Genomic DNA, 13185 nt, shown 5'->3' with positions numbered 1-13185 from the left:
ACCTGGACATTTTTCTAGCTACAGGGAGAAGAGTCACACATTATAAGTAGAACTACCAGATTGGACAACCTGCTTGCAAAAAACCCCCAAAATATAGATCTTGTTTTACTCTGTGTATGAAAAGAAATCTCTGGTGGATGAAAAATCTAATAAGAAAATTAAATAAATTTCGATGTTACTCTAGATTCGAGGAGAAATACGTAAGTTAAAAAGCCAATAAAGGGGCTGGGGATTTAGCTCAGTTGTAGAGCGCTTGCCTAGGAAGCGCAAGGCCCTGGGTTCGGTCCCCAGCTCCGGAAAAAAAAGAACAAAAAAAAAAAGCCAATAAAACCCCAAAGTCGCTTTAAAGAAGACAGTCGTATTTGATTAGATATACATTTTGAACTCTTATATTTTAGAAAACATATCAGTGAAATCCGGACATGGCGGAGCATGCCTGGAGTCAGCACTATGGAGATGGAGGAAATCGAATCAGAGCTCTGTGCTATCCTTGGCTACACAGGCAGATGGGGCCAGCCTGGGCTAAAGACCCTGTCTTTTCCCCCAAACGCAAGCAAACAATGTTCAGCATTGCTGGAGGTGGAGATCCATACCAGCACCGGGGATTTGCTTTGCTCTCTGAATTCAGGCAGGAGCAGTCCCTCAAAATGTCAATAATGGATCTTACACTCCGACCTTAGCTATACTCCTGCCTCTGCTCATGGCCTCCAGCTTTGGCCACTTGCCCCGGGATCTCGCACCTGAGTTCTGAGGTTCTCTGGGAGGCCACTGTACACACGCATGGGCTCGGGACGTGACAAGGATATGTTTCTGTATGAATTAGGGTTGTAATGAAGGCGAGGCGGGACGAGGCCATGATAATATGACAGCACCGCGTCTCTTTACTCGGAATACATTTATTGGTTTATAAAGCGTATGAACAGTTGGTAAGAACATTCCTCCTAAGAACAGAGAACAAGGACACACTCACATTATCTCTGATTCCCCTTTCTCCTCCGTTTGAGGTGAGAGAGATGGGTAGGGATAGCTGCGCATCCTCACGAAAGGATTCCTTCGAGTTTCTCAACGTCCTGAGCCACCAGCTGCTCAGACCTCACAGTCTCTGTCGTGCTACATAATACTGATACGAAATGCGGATAGTACAAAGTTCCTTATATATAATATAAAGTTTCAATATATTACATTTGTTCCACATAACAGACTATAAATATATGTGCCACAGCATGTTTTACAGTCATTGGCCCCTGCTCGTCACGCTATGGTACCAAATGAAAAGTAGTTTCTCTTTTGAAAAACATATGCCCAAGGGCAAAAAAAAAAAAACCAGTAGACACAGCTTTATATGTTAAATTCTAAACGATACAGTAGATGTTATCAGACCTTGGCTATAAAGTAATTTCGAAATCTGACTAGTGATTTTATCTGGAGAGCAAAACCAACCAATTAAGACCTTCTGCCATCACGTGGCCACAAAGCTAAAATACTGAGCACTGGGGAGGGGGGGGTGTGTGGCAAGACAGAAGTGGAGTTAGAGGAAGAACAAAGGGATACATCCTGTCTGAGCCTTTACCGTCGCCACTTGACAAAACCCTCAGACACTGCCACCAGGGCAGACAAGTGGGTATCCACCCAGCAGAAACCCTGAGTTTCTGTTGTGTTCTCACAGTTCTTCAGCATGACAAGGAGCGGAGCCTCGGCCAAAGTCCCTCTCTTTTAGTATTCTGAGTTAAGGCACAGCCTGGGAGATGAGGAGCAAGCTGCGTCATTTCCTTCCTGGGGCTAGGCCAGGAGACACGTAAGAGTCCGGAAGGAACTCTCATTAGGAGTAGGAAACAGCACAGGGAACTCGCCTGTAGCCCAACCGTGAAGAGCACGCAACCTTCCAAAACCAAACCCCGACAGCCGCCTTGGCGTTTCCTGACAGGCCACATGCTCACCTCCACCACAGCCAGCACAATGCATCTGCAGGCTCCAACCGCTCTCTGAGCGAGCTTGCTCCTTCCTTCCTACCAGTCCACATCTCACACTTAACACTTGGCTCATAGCCCACATCCTCCACAAAGCCTTTTAGGTAGACTCAGCCCTGGGACATCTCACCCATCCCAACACACAAAGCACTAACATCGCCCATTTTATCCAGTTTCACAGAGGGCTCCATTGCCTGGGTATGGCTACTTCTTGGAGGATAGAGCCGCTGTTTGAACGTCTTTTGTTTTAACTGGTAGTGAGACCCGCAGCAGGGCACAATATATAGGATTTTTAAACCAATGGAAAAGAGAGTATAGTCAACACATTCTTGGGTCATGGGCATTTTTCTGGAAATGCCCTGAGGACAAGCTTCTTGCCGTCTGAGGTCCCTCTTCTGAAATGAAAATCAAATGCGGCTACTTCCGAGTGGTGGAAAGAACAACACTTGAAAATCTAAGCAGCACCTCTCGAGTTATTTCCAGGAGTTGGGGGCGGGGACGGGACAGGGCCACTTCCTTTTAAACAGGAGATGAGCGCAGTGTGGTCCCAGAGTCAACGTGCCCTGCAACATCCACCAGCTTTAAAAGTCCTGCCTCGTCGCTGGAGTACACGGTGGTATCTGTGTCGTCTGAGTGATACCCAGACTGGTAGCCGCTGGTCTGGTTGGAGCCTTCCGAGGCCACAGACTCCCTGCTTTTACTGGGCATCATCCCACTGTGGAAGAAATGGTAAGCAAGTGAGTGGAAAAGGGAAGCCAGTGCATTGCCTTTTCACACCCACCAAGTCCTCAGCTCAAGGAGGTGGAATCCCCTCCAGAGACACTAGCCCCTATCTCTCATTCCCTAACCAGCCTAGCAGGTTTCTTCAGACAAGGTCTACTCTCAGGTACTAGCATGAGCTTGTAGCTGCAGATAAGTCCTCTAATTTGGGTCCAAGTCTTTCAAGCCTGAGGTGAGATAAAAGCCATTCTCCTGAAGTATGCAGAACCCCAACCAATGGAATAGGTTTACAGCCTGGATGATTGGCGAATTTGTATACAGTGATAAGGGCCACAGGGTCTCTTTCATGATATTACAGGATATCAGGATGGTCCAAAAGATCAATTGAGTTTTTCCTGTCCGGTCATTTAGGGGGCTACATGGTTATGAGAAATGTTAATAAATTCATCAAGGGAAAAATAAAAGCTAGTAGAGTGTGCAGTCTGGCCAGACATGTCAAAAACTGCTTTTTCATCATCAAAACCATATTCTCTGGACAAATTGGGGGTCCAGTCACTCAGCAGCAACTGGGGAATGTTTCCAATGACAGAGTCATCAAGTCAAAACTAACAAACAACATGGGCTGTGTGGACCGAAAGGTCCGTCTGGCTTTGCCCTCGATGGGGTCTAATTCTCATTATTCATAGTAAAAGCCACAGAGAGAGTTTAATCTACTCTGTGTTCAGATATGGTTTAAAGTAAGAACCAGAAATATATTTCCCCCTCCCAATCCCACTCTTCAATTCCCACACTAAAACTGGTTTGTGTCTTAAACAATGGCATGATGCTGGCCACCTAGTACCTCTGACTAGGTGTTGTTGGAGTCAATGAAGGAAGCATGTGGTTGGTACCCTTGCCTTCTCCCTGGGCCTTAAAGAGAACAGCAGACTTTACTGTTGCTGTTGTTATTGTTGTACACGCATCACTCAAAAGTCCCAGGGGATCCCCATGTCATACAGTAGCTTGGTAATGTGTACATCAAATCTTTCGTTTTCCTACCTACAGTGAACCTGCTGGCAAATAAATAATTACTGTTATCCCATTATTCTTATAAATATAGATTTTTATAATGATTTTTAATATGTAAGTCAGGTACATGTATTCAAAGCCACTACATATATCCTGTTAAGCCATAAGGCAGAATGACTCAGGAGAAAATTTAATAGTTTTCCCACAACTGAAAGGGCAGTGACTCAAAGAATCATATTTAAATATATGTAAATAAATGAATGTGTATCTATTTACATATGGTCTTTGTTAACTACAGATAAAGCCATTTAAGTGCAGGCTTGACGGTCCTTCAGAGTCTGCAGTCTTCACTTTCAGGATCCTGGTACCTGGTGAGATCTTTGCTGTTTGGCCAGGACCGTAGAAACCACCAGTCACTCTGCTGGCCCGGATCAGTCTGCTCAGAAGTCCCAAAGCCTTCGCCAATTTAGTTATTAGAAATTGGCCAAATACTCTTAAACTTGCTTCAGTATTTTTTTTTTCAGACTCACCAATTTTATTGTTTGGTTTACTTCACTTCTTTATCAAATTGCTCACTTGAGATATTAATGTCATCAGCCTTCAAAGGCACCGAAAGGGAAAACTGCTTTATTAGGTCCTCCCAAAAATACCCATTGAAATAGTCTTTCTTCATTGGCTGAGTCTTACCCAAAAGATGGAGATAATTTGTTCCTGTCTTCCAGAGTTTTCAGCTCTTCTGAGGCAAGGACCATCCCACTGTCTGTCTGGCTGTCCTTTTTAGGAGACAGTGAGATGACACGGTGAGTGTGCACGTGACCAGCTACTTTAAACCCTTTTCCCAATAGCTTGTCCCTAGCTGACAATAGGATTCAATGTCCTACCGAGGAGGGAGAGGGTGTGGCAGCCAGAAACAGTGCAAGCCACAAGGGAAGCAAATGCTTCTAGGAAGTAGACTTGGGCTAAGGAGAAAGGAAAGGCTGGGGAGCGGGGGTCTCCTTGTCTCTGCACAGAGGCATTTACATTTATTGAAGTTGGGCTATCTTGAACCTTGGTCCAGGTGCCTTTCATATGGCAAAACTAAAGATCCGTCACCCACCATGGCACACAGGCTCAAGGACTGCCTTAGTGAGGCTCCAAGACTCAGATGCTTAGGTTAATATTTATCTAGCTAGTATTTCACCCCAAGTTATTATTTCTACGACTATTTATAAAAGATGTACTTACATCTGGAATCACTTTTACTTCTGGTTCCTCCAAAGGGATATCTTCAAATGTTTTTACACTCACTGGCCGGCTTTTTCGCTTGCTGTTCTGCAGATAATGACTGCAAGAGAACAAATATTTATTTGTATTTGGGTGGTGGTACATTTGGCTGCGGATGCCTCGAGTGATATCTAAGTTCATTATCTTTCAACCGCAAGTCTAATAGCAACCTTCAAAACATCTCTGGTGAAAGAAAAACAGAATTCAAAATGAATTTTTTTTTTTTTGCTAGCATGCATGGAAGGCTTAATTTCCTGTGAAAGTCCATTTAAAAGTATAATAAAACTGAGAAGGGTAAAGGGGACCCTGTGCCTTGGAATCCTGCTTCTGAGGCTCAGTGCTGAACCAAGGACAAGGGCAGCTGACTCAACAGCCTTCTGATGGGCCCTGACTGGATGGGATTCCTCCAGTGATCTCTTGATGTACTGCATCGTGGTTTGCCTTTTTATAGCCATCTCCAAAGAGAGGTGTTCTTTCTACACAATACTCACACGGCAGCCTGGGCAAGGGAAAGACCTTCAGTATCCCTAAGGGACACTGTGCTGGACAGTGATCTCAAGTCTGCGTCTTCCTTCTACATGAACTCCAGATCTAGGACACAGATGGACACAGATCTGACTACACAAATGAGAGTCATGCCTCTGCCACCACTCCATTTCAAACGCATATTGGCAATAGTAATGCTTCTGCAGCATGCAAGGACGTTGGCAAGGTGAACAGCATGACAAACGTCAAGTTTGCGGTTCTTAGGAAGTGCAAAACTTGATCAACCAGCATTTGCTTCCCTGCTTTTGAATTCCAGAAGACCTTCAAAGAATGAGACTTGTCAGACAGCACATCTCCGCCTCCTTCGGGTGGTTCTTCCCTGCTACTTGACATTGGGAGAGTCCAGAGATCCTATCAAAGCCTCCTGCAGCTCAAAGGGAGATAAGAGAAGCCCCCTTTACAGGAAACATCCATGAAGACAATAAACATATTCTTCACTCTTGTCCTGTGACAAGTAGTCTGCTGGCACAGTGCATAAATGCTGGGTCAGAGTTGAAAAATGGAAACTGAACCTCTCTTCCCTTCCCTAAGAGGTCGTTTCCTCCCCCACACAGAGGAGAAAATGAGGTTCTTGGTGATACCCTGACTTGGGAGACCCCACAGGAAAGAAGACAGGTCAGGCAATACAGGGAGCAAGCAAAGCCTGTTTCCTGATAAGTCTGGTTCTTAAAAGCAGTGGCTGTCTAAGCTGGTTGGTACCATGCCTATTCGGAAAGAACTTCAGGAACCTATCACAGCCCAGACACTGAGCTCAATGCTCTTCAGACATTGCCACACAGCCAGCCTCTCACAGTAACCTCCCCACAACCTACTTGTCCAAGATCATACAACGAGAATCTTAGGCTGTATTTGTGAGGGCCACTGAGAAGTCTGAGGCATGGGACTTGGCATGATCAGATATGCTTTCTAGAAAGTTGGCTGTGAAGAGAAGGAGAAGACCAGAGGCAGTGAAGCCTGATGGGAGACTTCACACTTATCTAGCAGGAAAGCAGAGAATCTATCTGACGAAAGAACGGGGATTCGCATAAGGTTTGGAGCAGAGCCTGGATTCCATAGATATCTGAAGGGACAGTCAGGCGGAGTTGGGAGGCCTGGGTCTCCCACAGCTACCATAGAAGATTCAGATCCTTAAATTCTGTGCCCAGTGATTTAAAACTGGAATTGGTCCTTCATGAACGACCAAGTATTTTCTTGCCCCTCTGCTGGCCTGTGCTCCCCACAGTCTCCCAGATAGATCTCTCATTTCTCACGGAGAGATGAAGAAGCCCATGCTCACTGAGAGAGTTCTGGGGAGAACCAGAATTCACACTTAAGGCTCTAAAGCCCCGACAGGGTTGTTTTTCCTCATCCCATTCCACATCGACTCTCTTGGAGTCGCAGGATGGAAAAGAAAGAACAGAGTCAAGGACATATCGCTCAAATCTTCATTAAGCACCTACTAAGTTCCCACTGCTAGTGCACTGACCCTGGGGTGAGGGGGTGGGTGAAGTCAGTACAGAGTATGAAGTAGATGAAAGGGGAAGACAGATTACTCCCCTTTCAAGTAGTCTAGCATGATGGCCAAATCAAGAGAGAGCCAGATAGCCAGCAGGCTCTCCCAGGCATCAGTCCACCACGGTCATTTAATTACCACTCGCAATTAATCAAAATGAGGGAAATATTGTGTCCCAAAGCCTGGCTCTGGGAGGGAACTGCAAAGAAATCTCTTATAAACTACTTGGAATGGGAGGTGAAGCTCCCAGAGGAAATGACAGAGCAACCACAGATGGTCCACACACTGCCCTGTAAGAGAGAGGAGCCCAGTAAAACACAGGTTTTTTTGAGGGAAGCACACTTGGGGCCAGAGATGATCCACCACAGGGGAAGACGAAGACAGAGCTAAGTCTAGACATGAGTGGCCCTCCCTGCCTCCGCTCCTCAGCCTCTCCTCTCCAGAACCGTCGAGCAAATATTTTAAAATAGTCTAAAGGGGCAACAAATCAAGAGGCTGTCTCCCACGGGGATGTCCCTGTCCAACTCTATTTATAATTCCGCAGAGTTGAAAAAGTATGGGGGGGGGATTGAAGCGAGAAATACCCAGCTTTTCTACTTGGCTGGAAGCGTGAAAACTGACAGAGTGTGCCCTGAGAGGTGTCACAGCCTCCGTGGATTTCCACCCAGAGAGGCTGAACCACACGAGAGCCCCACCCTGCTGTGTGCAGGGTACTCACACCTCCACCCCGCACCACCCTGAATTCAGACCACCATAAGGTGATGGAGGGCTTCGTTTCTGTAAGAAAAATAGGGGACTCTAGGGAAGATGCAAACAAAAGCCCACCATGTCTGTTTTATTTTTCAGTTTGTGGATAGCTAAGAGAGAACCTAGTCTGGGAGAGCTCCTTCCAAACTCACAGGCAGAAAATCTGAGCCAAGCTTGGCTGGGCTTAAAGAAAGGTGTCATGTCTGTCCACATGTCTGGGGATAAATGTTAGCGGTCTCTTTTTAGAGCCAGCTGCACATTGGCATTTCTATTACCCAAACTTGACTTCATCACCTGCTGAGTGCCATAGGCAAAGCCAGCAAGCCAAATGCTCTGAACTCTGCTGGGTCACAGGACACGAGGAGGACAGTGTGTCACCAAGAAGCTCTCTGACTAAGGAAAGGCAATACAGCACGTGGGAGCAACGATCGAGCCCGAAGGCAGGTGAACCTCAACTAGGAAATTGGGAGTTTTACTTCACGACTTCAGACTCTTCCTCTCGCCTTGGAAGAAGGGAAAACCAGCTGAATCAGAGATTAAAGGACGTGGACTCGTCTCAGGGCAGGATGGGAAGCAGCTCTCTTGAGAGCTGTCCTTCATGACGTGCCTTCAAGTGCCAGGCACTTAGAAATACGTTATAGTATGTACATCCTCCAAGCAGCCATTCTCAAACAACACCAGTGGGGTTGCCTTGCTTCACAAAGAAATTGTGTGTGTGTGTGTGTGTGTGTGTGTGTGTGTGTGTGTGTAGCAAGAGTGGGGTGGGGGTTGGGGGTAATTGACAATTTGGGACTTGTTAAACTGCCAAAAGGAAGATCCAGGCAGCATATCTGGTTTTACCAAATTCTCATGTCTACACTTTTAGTCACCCTACTTTGCTTGAGCTAAGACTTATGTTCAGTATCCAACCTAGAATACAGTTTCTATCTTGCCTAAGTTCTCATATAGACAAAACAACAGCAAAAATGAAAAACAAACAAACAAAAATCCCTGATAATATACAGAAAAATTCTTCAAAGAACACTGACTGCTCTTGTTATAAAGGGATGGCAGCTTGCTGGTTAACATCTAAGTCTGTCTGTATCTCTCTCTCTCTCTCTCTCTCTCTCTCTCTCTCTCTCTCTCTCTCTCTCTCTCTCTCTGCAGTGCATGAATCCTGTCATGCAGGATTCCCCAGGGCAAACCATCCCTAGGCCTCTCTAACCTCCTGGCAGCGCAGTACCTGGGCCAACGCCTCCCCCGGGACAGCTGCCCATTCCTCCTGCAGCTCAGGGACACTCAGGGAGACAAGTAGCTCCCGTGCTATCAGGAGGTCTAGCTGCAGAAGGACAAGGCCGAAAGCTAAGTGAAGTTGTCTTGGGCTTAGGAAAGGATTGCATTGTGGGAAACCCCCACATGTGGGCGTGCTCTTCATGTGCAGGTATTAACTGAGAACATAGAGAGCTGCCTGGCCCACAGACCAGGGCTGGACTGCACAGCATTTGCCTTAAATAAACTCAAGCATCCCATTAGGTAAAAACAATGCCGAAACGCAGGCTGGGCAGAGGTTTCTGAGCTGAAGTTGCCAGCCCCTTTGAGGACACAGCCTGTGGCATGCTGTATCTACACCAGAGAGCCCTCAGCATGTTTCATATTTGCACAGAATTCTTTCTTCCTGAGTCTTTCCTAAGCCATTTAATTCACCTTAATAAAAGTGTACATGGGGACCATTTTAATACAGATGTCTCAGAAACATAGCTTTCTCTCTCTCTCTTTCTTCTCAGAGATTAACGAACTGTGGCATTTTAGTTATTTGCTCCCACAAGGCTTAGAATTCTTAAAGGCAGAGCTGTGCCAGCAACATGGGCCACAGATGCGCAGTGGCTCAACTCTCCAGACCTTTGGGGAGCACTGCCCTGTGACTGCCCTCAGAACTCCAGTATGGAGAAGCCTAATCAAACGTCTTCCTCCCCGACCTCCCGAGCTGGCCTGGAAGCCCCCCACCCCCTGCCCTGGAGGGGATGCTGTCCACATCCAGTACCTGATTCCTGCTGTGTTGTCATAATGGAATTTGGGGTCGCACACTTCCTCTTCCTCCATACAGGAAACAGGTGAGGTAGGCAGGGAGAGTCCAGAATCCTCTTCCATGCTCAGTGTCTCTGACATTGGAAGAACAATATAGTCTTTGCCATCCTGAAACAATAAACACAGCACACCATTGTTGTGGCTGCTGTCCTTCAAGGGCCTTTTCATGCAAAACAAAGGGCAGGGGGGTGTCCTGGGCTCTGTGTGCTGCTTTCATATCTGAGCTCAAGACTTCAAGACTGTCTTGGAAAAGGGTTGACAAGAACAAAGGAGTACTTGAAAGGGATGTGTGGAAGAAGGTTAATAAAGGGACTAAGGGAAAAAACAGGATTAGTAAAGGGACAAGAGGCCATGGTTGCCATGAAAACAAAGCAGGCAATGGCTGTGGATGCCATGTGAGAACACAAAGCCCAGAAATCAGTTCCCCACAAAGACCTCCACGGGAGCCAGGCCTTCAAAGCACGGTGCCTCCAGTGGCGCCTCTACATTCCGAGGCAATGGAAGATCAGGAGGCAGTGAAGAGCAAAGACACAGCAGGATTATAGGAATTCTGGGAAAGGGTAATACAGGCCCAGGCTATTTCTCAAGAGAAAGAAGGAAAACGAGCCCATCTGACACAGGCAAACGTTTGGAAGGTTTGTTAATGAGAGTGGATGTGATCCTCAAGTGTTCAGAAGGACAGAGGAATCCATTGGCTCTCACTACATCAAGGTACACCTAGCAGAGTGTGACTAACTTTTTAGAGGGCAGAGCTCTGCTACAGCGCTGTCGGGAGAGTGTGGCATTTCACTAAGAGGGGCCAATGTCATGGTTTTGCATAATCTTCATGTTTGTTTTGTTTTGACTTTTCCTGCAGAATTTACTGAAACTTACTTGAAATTCCTTCCATTTCTGAAAATCTGTAAGTTAACTCAGTTTGGTATTTTGTTTTGTTTTCTTTGTTTTTATTTGAGGTATTCTTGTCCTGCTGCCCAAGTTGGCCTCAAACTCGTGGTTGTTTGGGATTATGTATGTATGTTTGAGATTATTATAAAAACCCAGAATGCTGGGATTACAGACATGCACCATCACGCTCAGAAGATTTTTTTTTAACTTTAGAAGAACATCTGAAGAGATACCATAAAAAAAAATAAGGGGGTGGGGACAGCAAGATGATGACCCAGTGGGTAAAAGCATCTTCAGCCAAGCCTGATGACTTTCGTGCTTTCCTCTGGACCGGCATGGTAGGAGGACAGAACAGACTCCTGCAACTTATGAATGGACTAGAGTCGTCTGTCCTTAAGCTATGAATTAGGATCGCATCAGTCTAAAGACCAACCAAGACTTTTAGGAAGCCTTATCGCTCAGAACTGGAAGAGAGAGGCTCTGTTTTCAGTGGCCAAGAGAATAACATGGTGCAGTGTGAACACCTGGGCAGTCGAGTGTTAGAGCAGAGACCCCAGATCCGAGTCCTCTTCGTAGAAGCTTCTTGAGTAGAGGGTTACAAACCTGCTGAGCATTTGCTTGCAGGAGATTTCCCAAGTGCTCCACCAACTCTGAAAACGCGGGTCTCTGGTTGGGGTCCTCATGCCAGCAATCCAGCATGGTTTGGTACCTGGACAAGTAAGACACTGGCTTCAATAACTCTGCCATCCTTCCAAGAGCTAATGGTCAAGATAAGCACTTGAGTGAGAAGCATTTGCTAAGAGTGAAGATGCTAAGAAGGGATGTAAAGCTACAGGAGACACAGGTGCCTGCAGCAACCTTTAATAAAAACCTCCCTGGGGTAGCTTCCATGTAATGCCATGATGGTGCTTAAGCTACCTAAAGAAGGTTTCGAAGACAAACTGAACAAAGTAGGCCATGGCGTAGATGCACACAAAGGAAGGCCTCTTTGCTCCTTAATGGGAAGAGTTTGTGAGAAAAGAAAGATGTTTTCCGGAGTCTTACATTTCTGGGGTGGTGTAGTCAGGAGCCCGCATTCTCGTTCCTTCTTTCAATCTCCTACAAAATTCTTCATCAATCTTGACCCCAGGATATGGGGAAGCACCTAGCATGAGACAGGAAAGGAGCATTGGGTGATTAGAATCCCCCACAAAATGCCTTAAAGTTCGATCCCTGTACATCTGTATCGCCTACATAGCTTTCTTGATTTTACCACCTAAATCTTCTAAGAAATTCTACTTGACAGGAGGTAAAAGGCAGAGAGGAAATGATACCCAAGGCTCATCAGTTACTATCATCGTACTTGCTCCCGAACCCCCACCCAGGAGAGGGTCAAAGAGAAGTGACTTACCTAAGGAAAATATTTCCCAGAGCAAAACACCAAAAGACCACACGTCACTCTGAATTGTGTATACTCTGTCAAAAATTGTTTCCGGAGCCATCCACTTCAAAGGGAGTCGGGCCTGAATGGGAGACAGCAAAGCATCACAAATCAGCAGGTTTCTAAAGAAAAAACACTCCCCTCGCTTCTGAACACAAATCCACAAAGTTGGAATTGCACACCTGAATAGACACAAAGTTTCCCTTTAGATACCTACATCTCCTTTTCTGACGTAATCTGGGTCTTTATAAATGTCCCGGGCCAAGCCAAAGTCACAGATCTTAACCACGTTCTTCTCCGATAGGAGAATGTTTCGTGCTGCCAGGTCCCTGTGGATACACTGTGAAAAGAACGGTACGTGTGTTAAGTCTCTACACAGCTAATCTCTTTCACATCTGCTGTGACCTCACGCTTAAAAAAAAAATCCCACATCGGAGAACCAAATGATTAGCAATGACTAGGGTTGTGTTTTATACCAACGCGTCAGGAAAAGGGCCTGTGTGTTTCATTGATACACACATCTGCTTATTCCATAAACAGTCCCGGGCTCTGGAGTTAAAAGTCTGACGATGGACACAATTAAAAAAATGTGTCTCCGATCACATCCACACGTCCTTTGGCTTGTACCCTCTGTGACTAAAACTGGGTTATACTTAGGAGATCCTAGAATAGGCGGGTCTTCAGTGGGTGTGTAGAAATCAGAAGCAAGGGTTCTCATTGGTGTAGCGTGCTTTGTTAGCCTTCTCTCCCATTTGGTATGGAAGCCGGACTGGATCTGGAGGCAATACCCAGTGGTACTCATCCTGCTTCCAAAGTGTTTGATATTACGGTGAAGACGAACCCAGGCAAAGGTAGCCAACACAGGTGGAATAGATTCATGCTAGAGCTTAGTTCTAAACCTCTGGATTCTCAGTTCCTCTGGTGGTCTCTCCTTTCTGTCCTCTAACTTGATCTGATGTTCAACCACTAAGCATCTATGTCTCTATGGTCACAGCCCTCAGCCAAGTGCCCAAGAGCCACCTGAGAGGGAATGTGATCCCCAACTGTGCTTTAGACACAAATAAAAGGCTACA

At 46.1% G+C, this 13185-nt stretch overlaps 1 protein-coding gene across 2 annotated transcripts in view; it reads right to left on the bottom strand.

Annotated features, from left to right (window-relative positions):
- Positions 1-876: 876 nt before the first annotated feature.
- Positions 877-13185, bottom strand: part of Kdr (kinase insert domain receptor) — a 43174-nt gene continuing 30865 nt past the window's right edge. Inside the window, exons 23-30 of one of the 2 annotated variants that reach the window (NM_013062.2) lie at positions 12330-12452; positions 12083-12194; positions 11737-11836; positions 11296-11401; positions 9764-9915; positions 4920-5019; positions 4383-4468; positions 877-2682 (exon numbers count right to left, since the gene is read on the bottom strand). In NM_013062.2, coding sequence (NP_037194.2) covers positions 2487-2682; positions 4383-4468; positions 4920-5019; positions 9764-9915; positions 11296-11401; positions 11737-11836; positions 12083-12194; positions 12330-12452 — 975 coding nt within the window. In that variant the 3' untranslated portion in view covers positions 877-2486. The remainder of the gene's footprint in view (positions 2683-4382; positions 4469-4919; positions 5020-9763; positions 9916-11295; positions 11402-11736; positions 11837-12082; positions 12195-12329; positions 12453-13185) is intronic. The other variant, XM_063272878.1, reaches the window with a different exon arrangement.

The sequence above is a fragment of the Rattus norvegicus genome, chromosome 14, assembly GCF_036323735.1.
Source record: "Rattus norvegicus strain BN/NHsdMcwi chromosome 14, GRCr8, whole genome shotgun sequence".
NCBI classification, from domain to species: Eukaryota; Metazoa; Chordata; class Mammalia; order Rodentia; family Muridae; genus Rattus; species Rattus norvegicus.
This window is presented reverse-complemented; position numbering and strand designations above follow the sequence as displayed.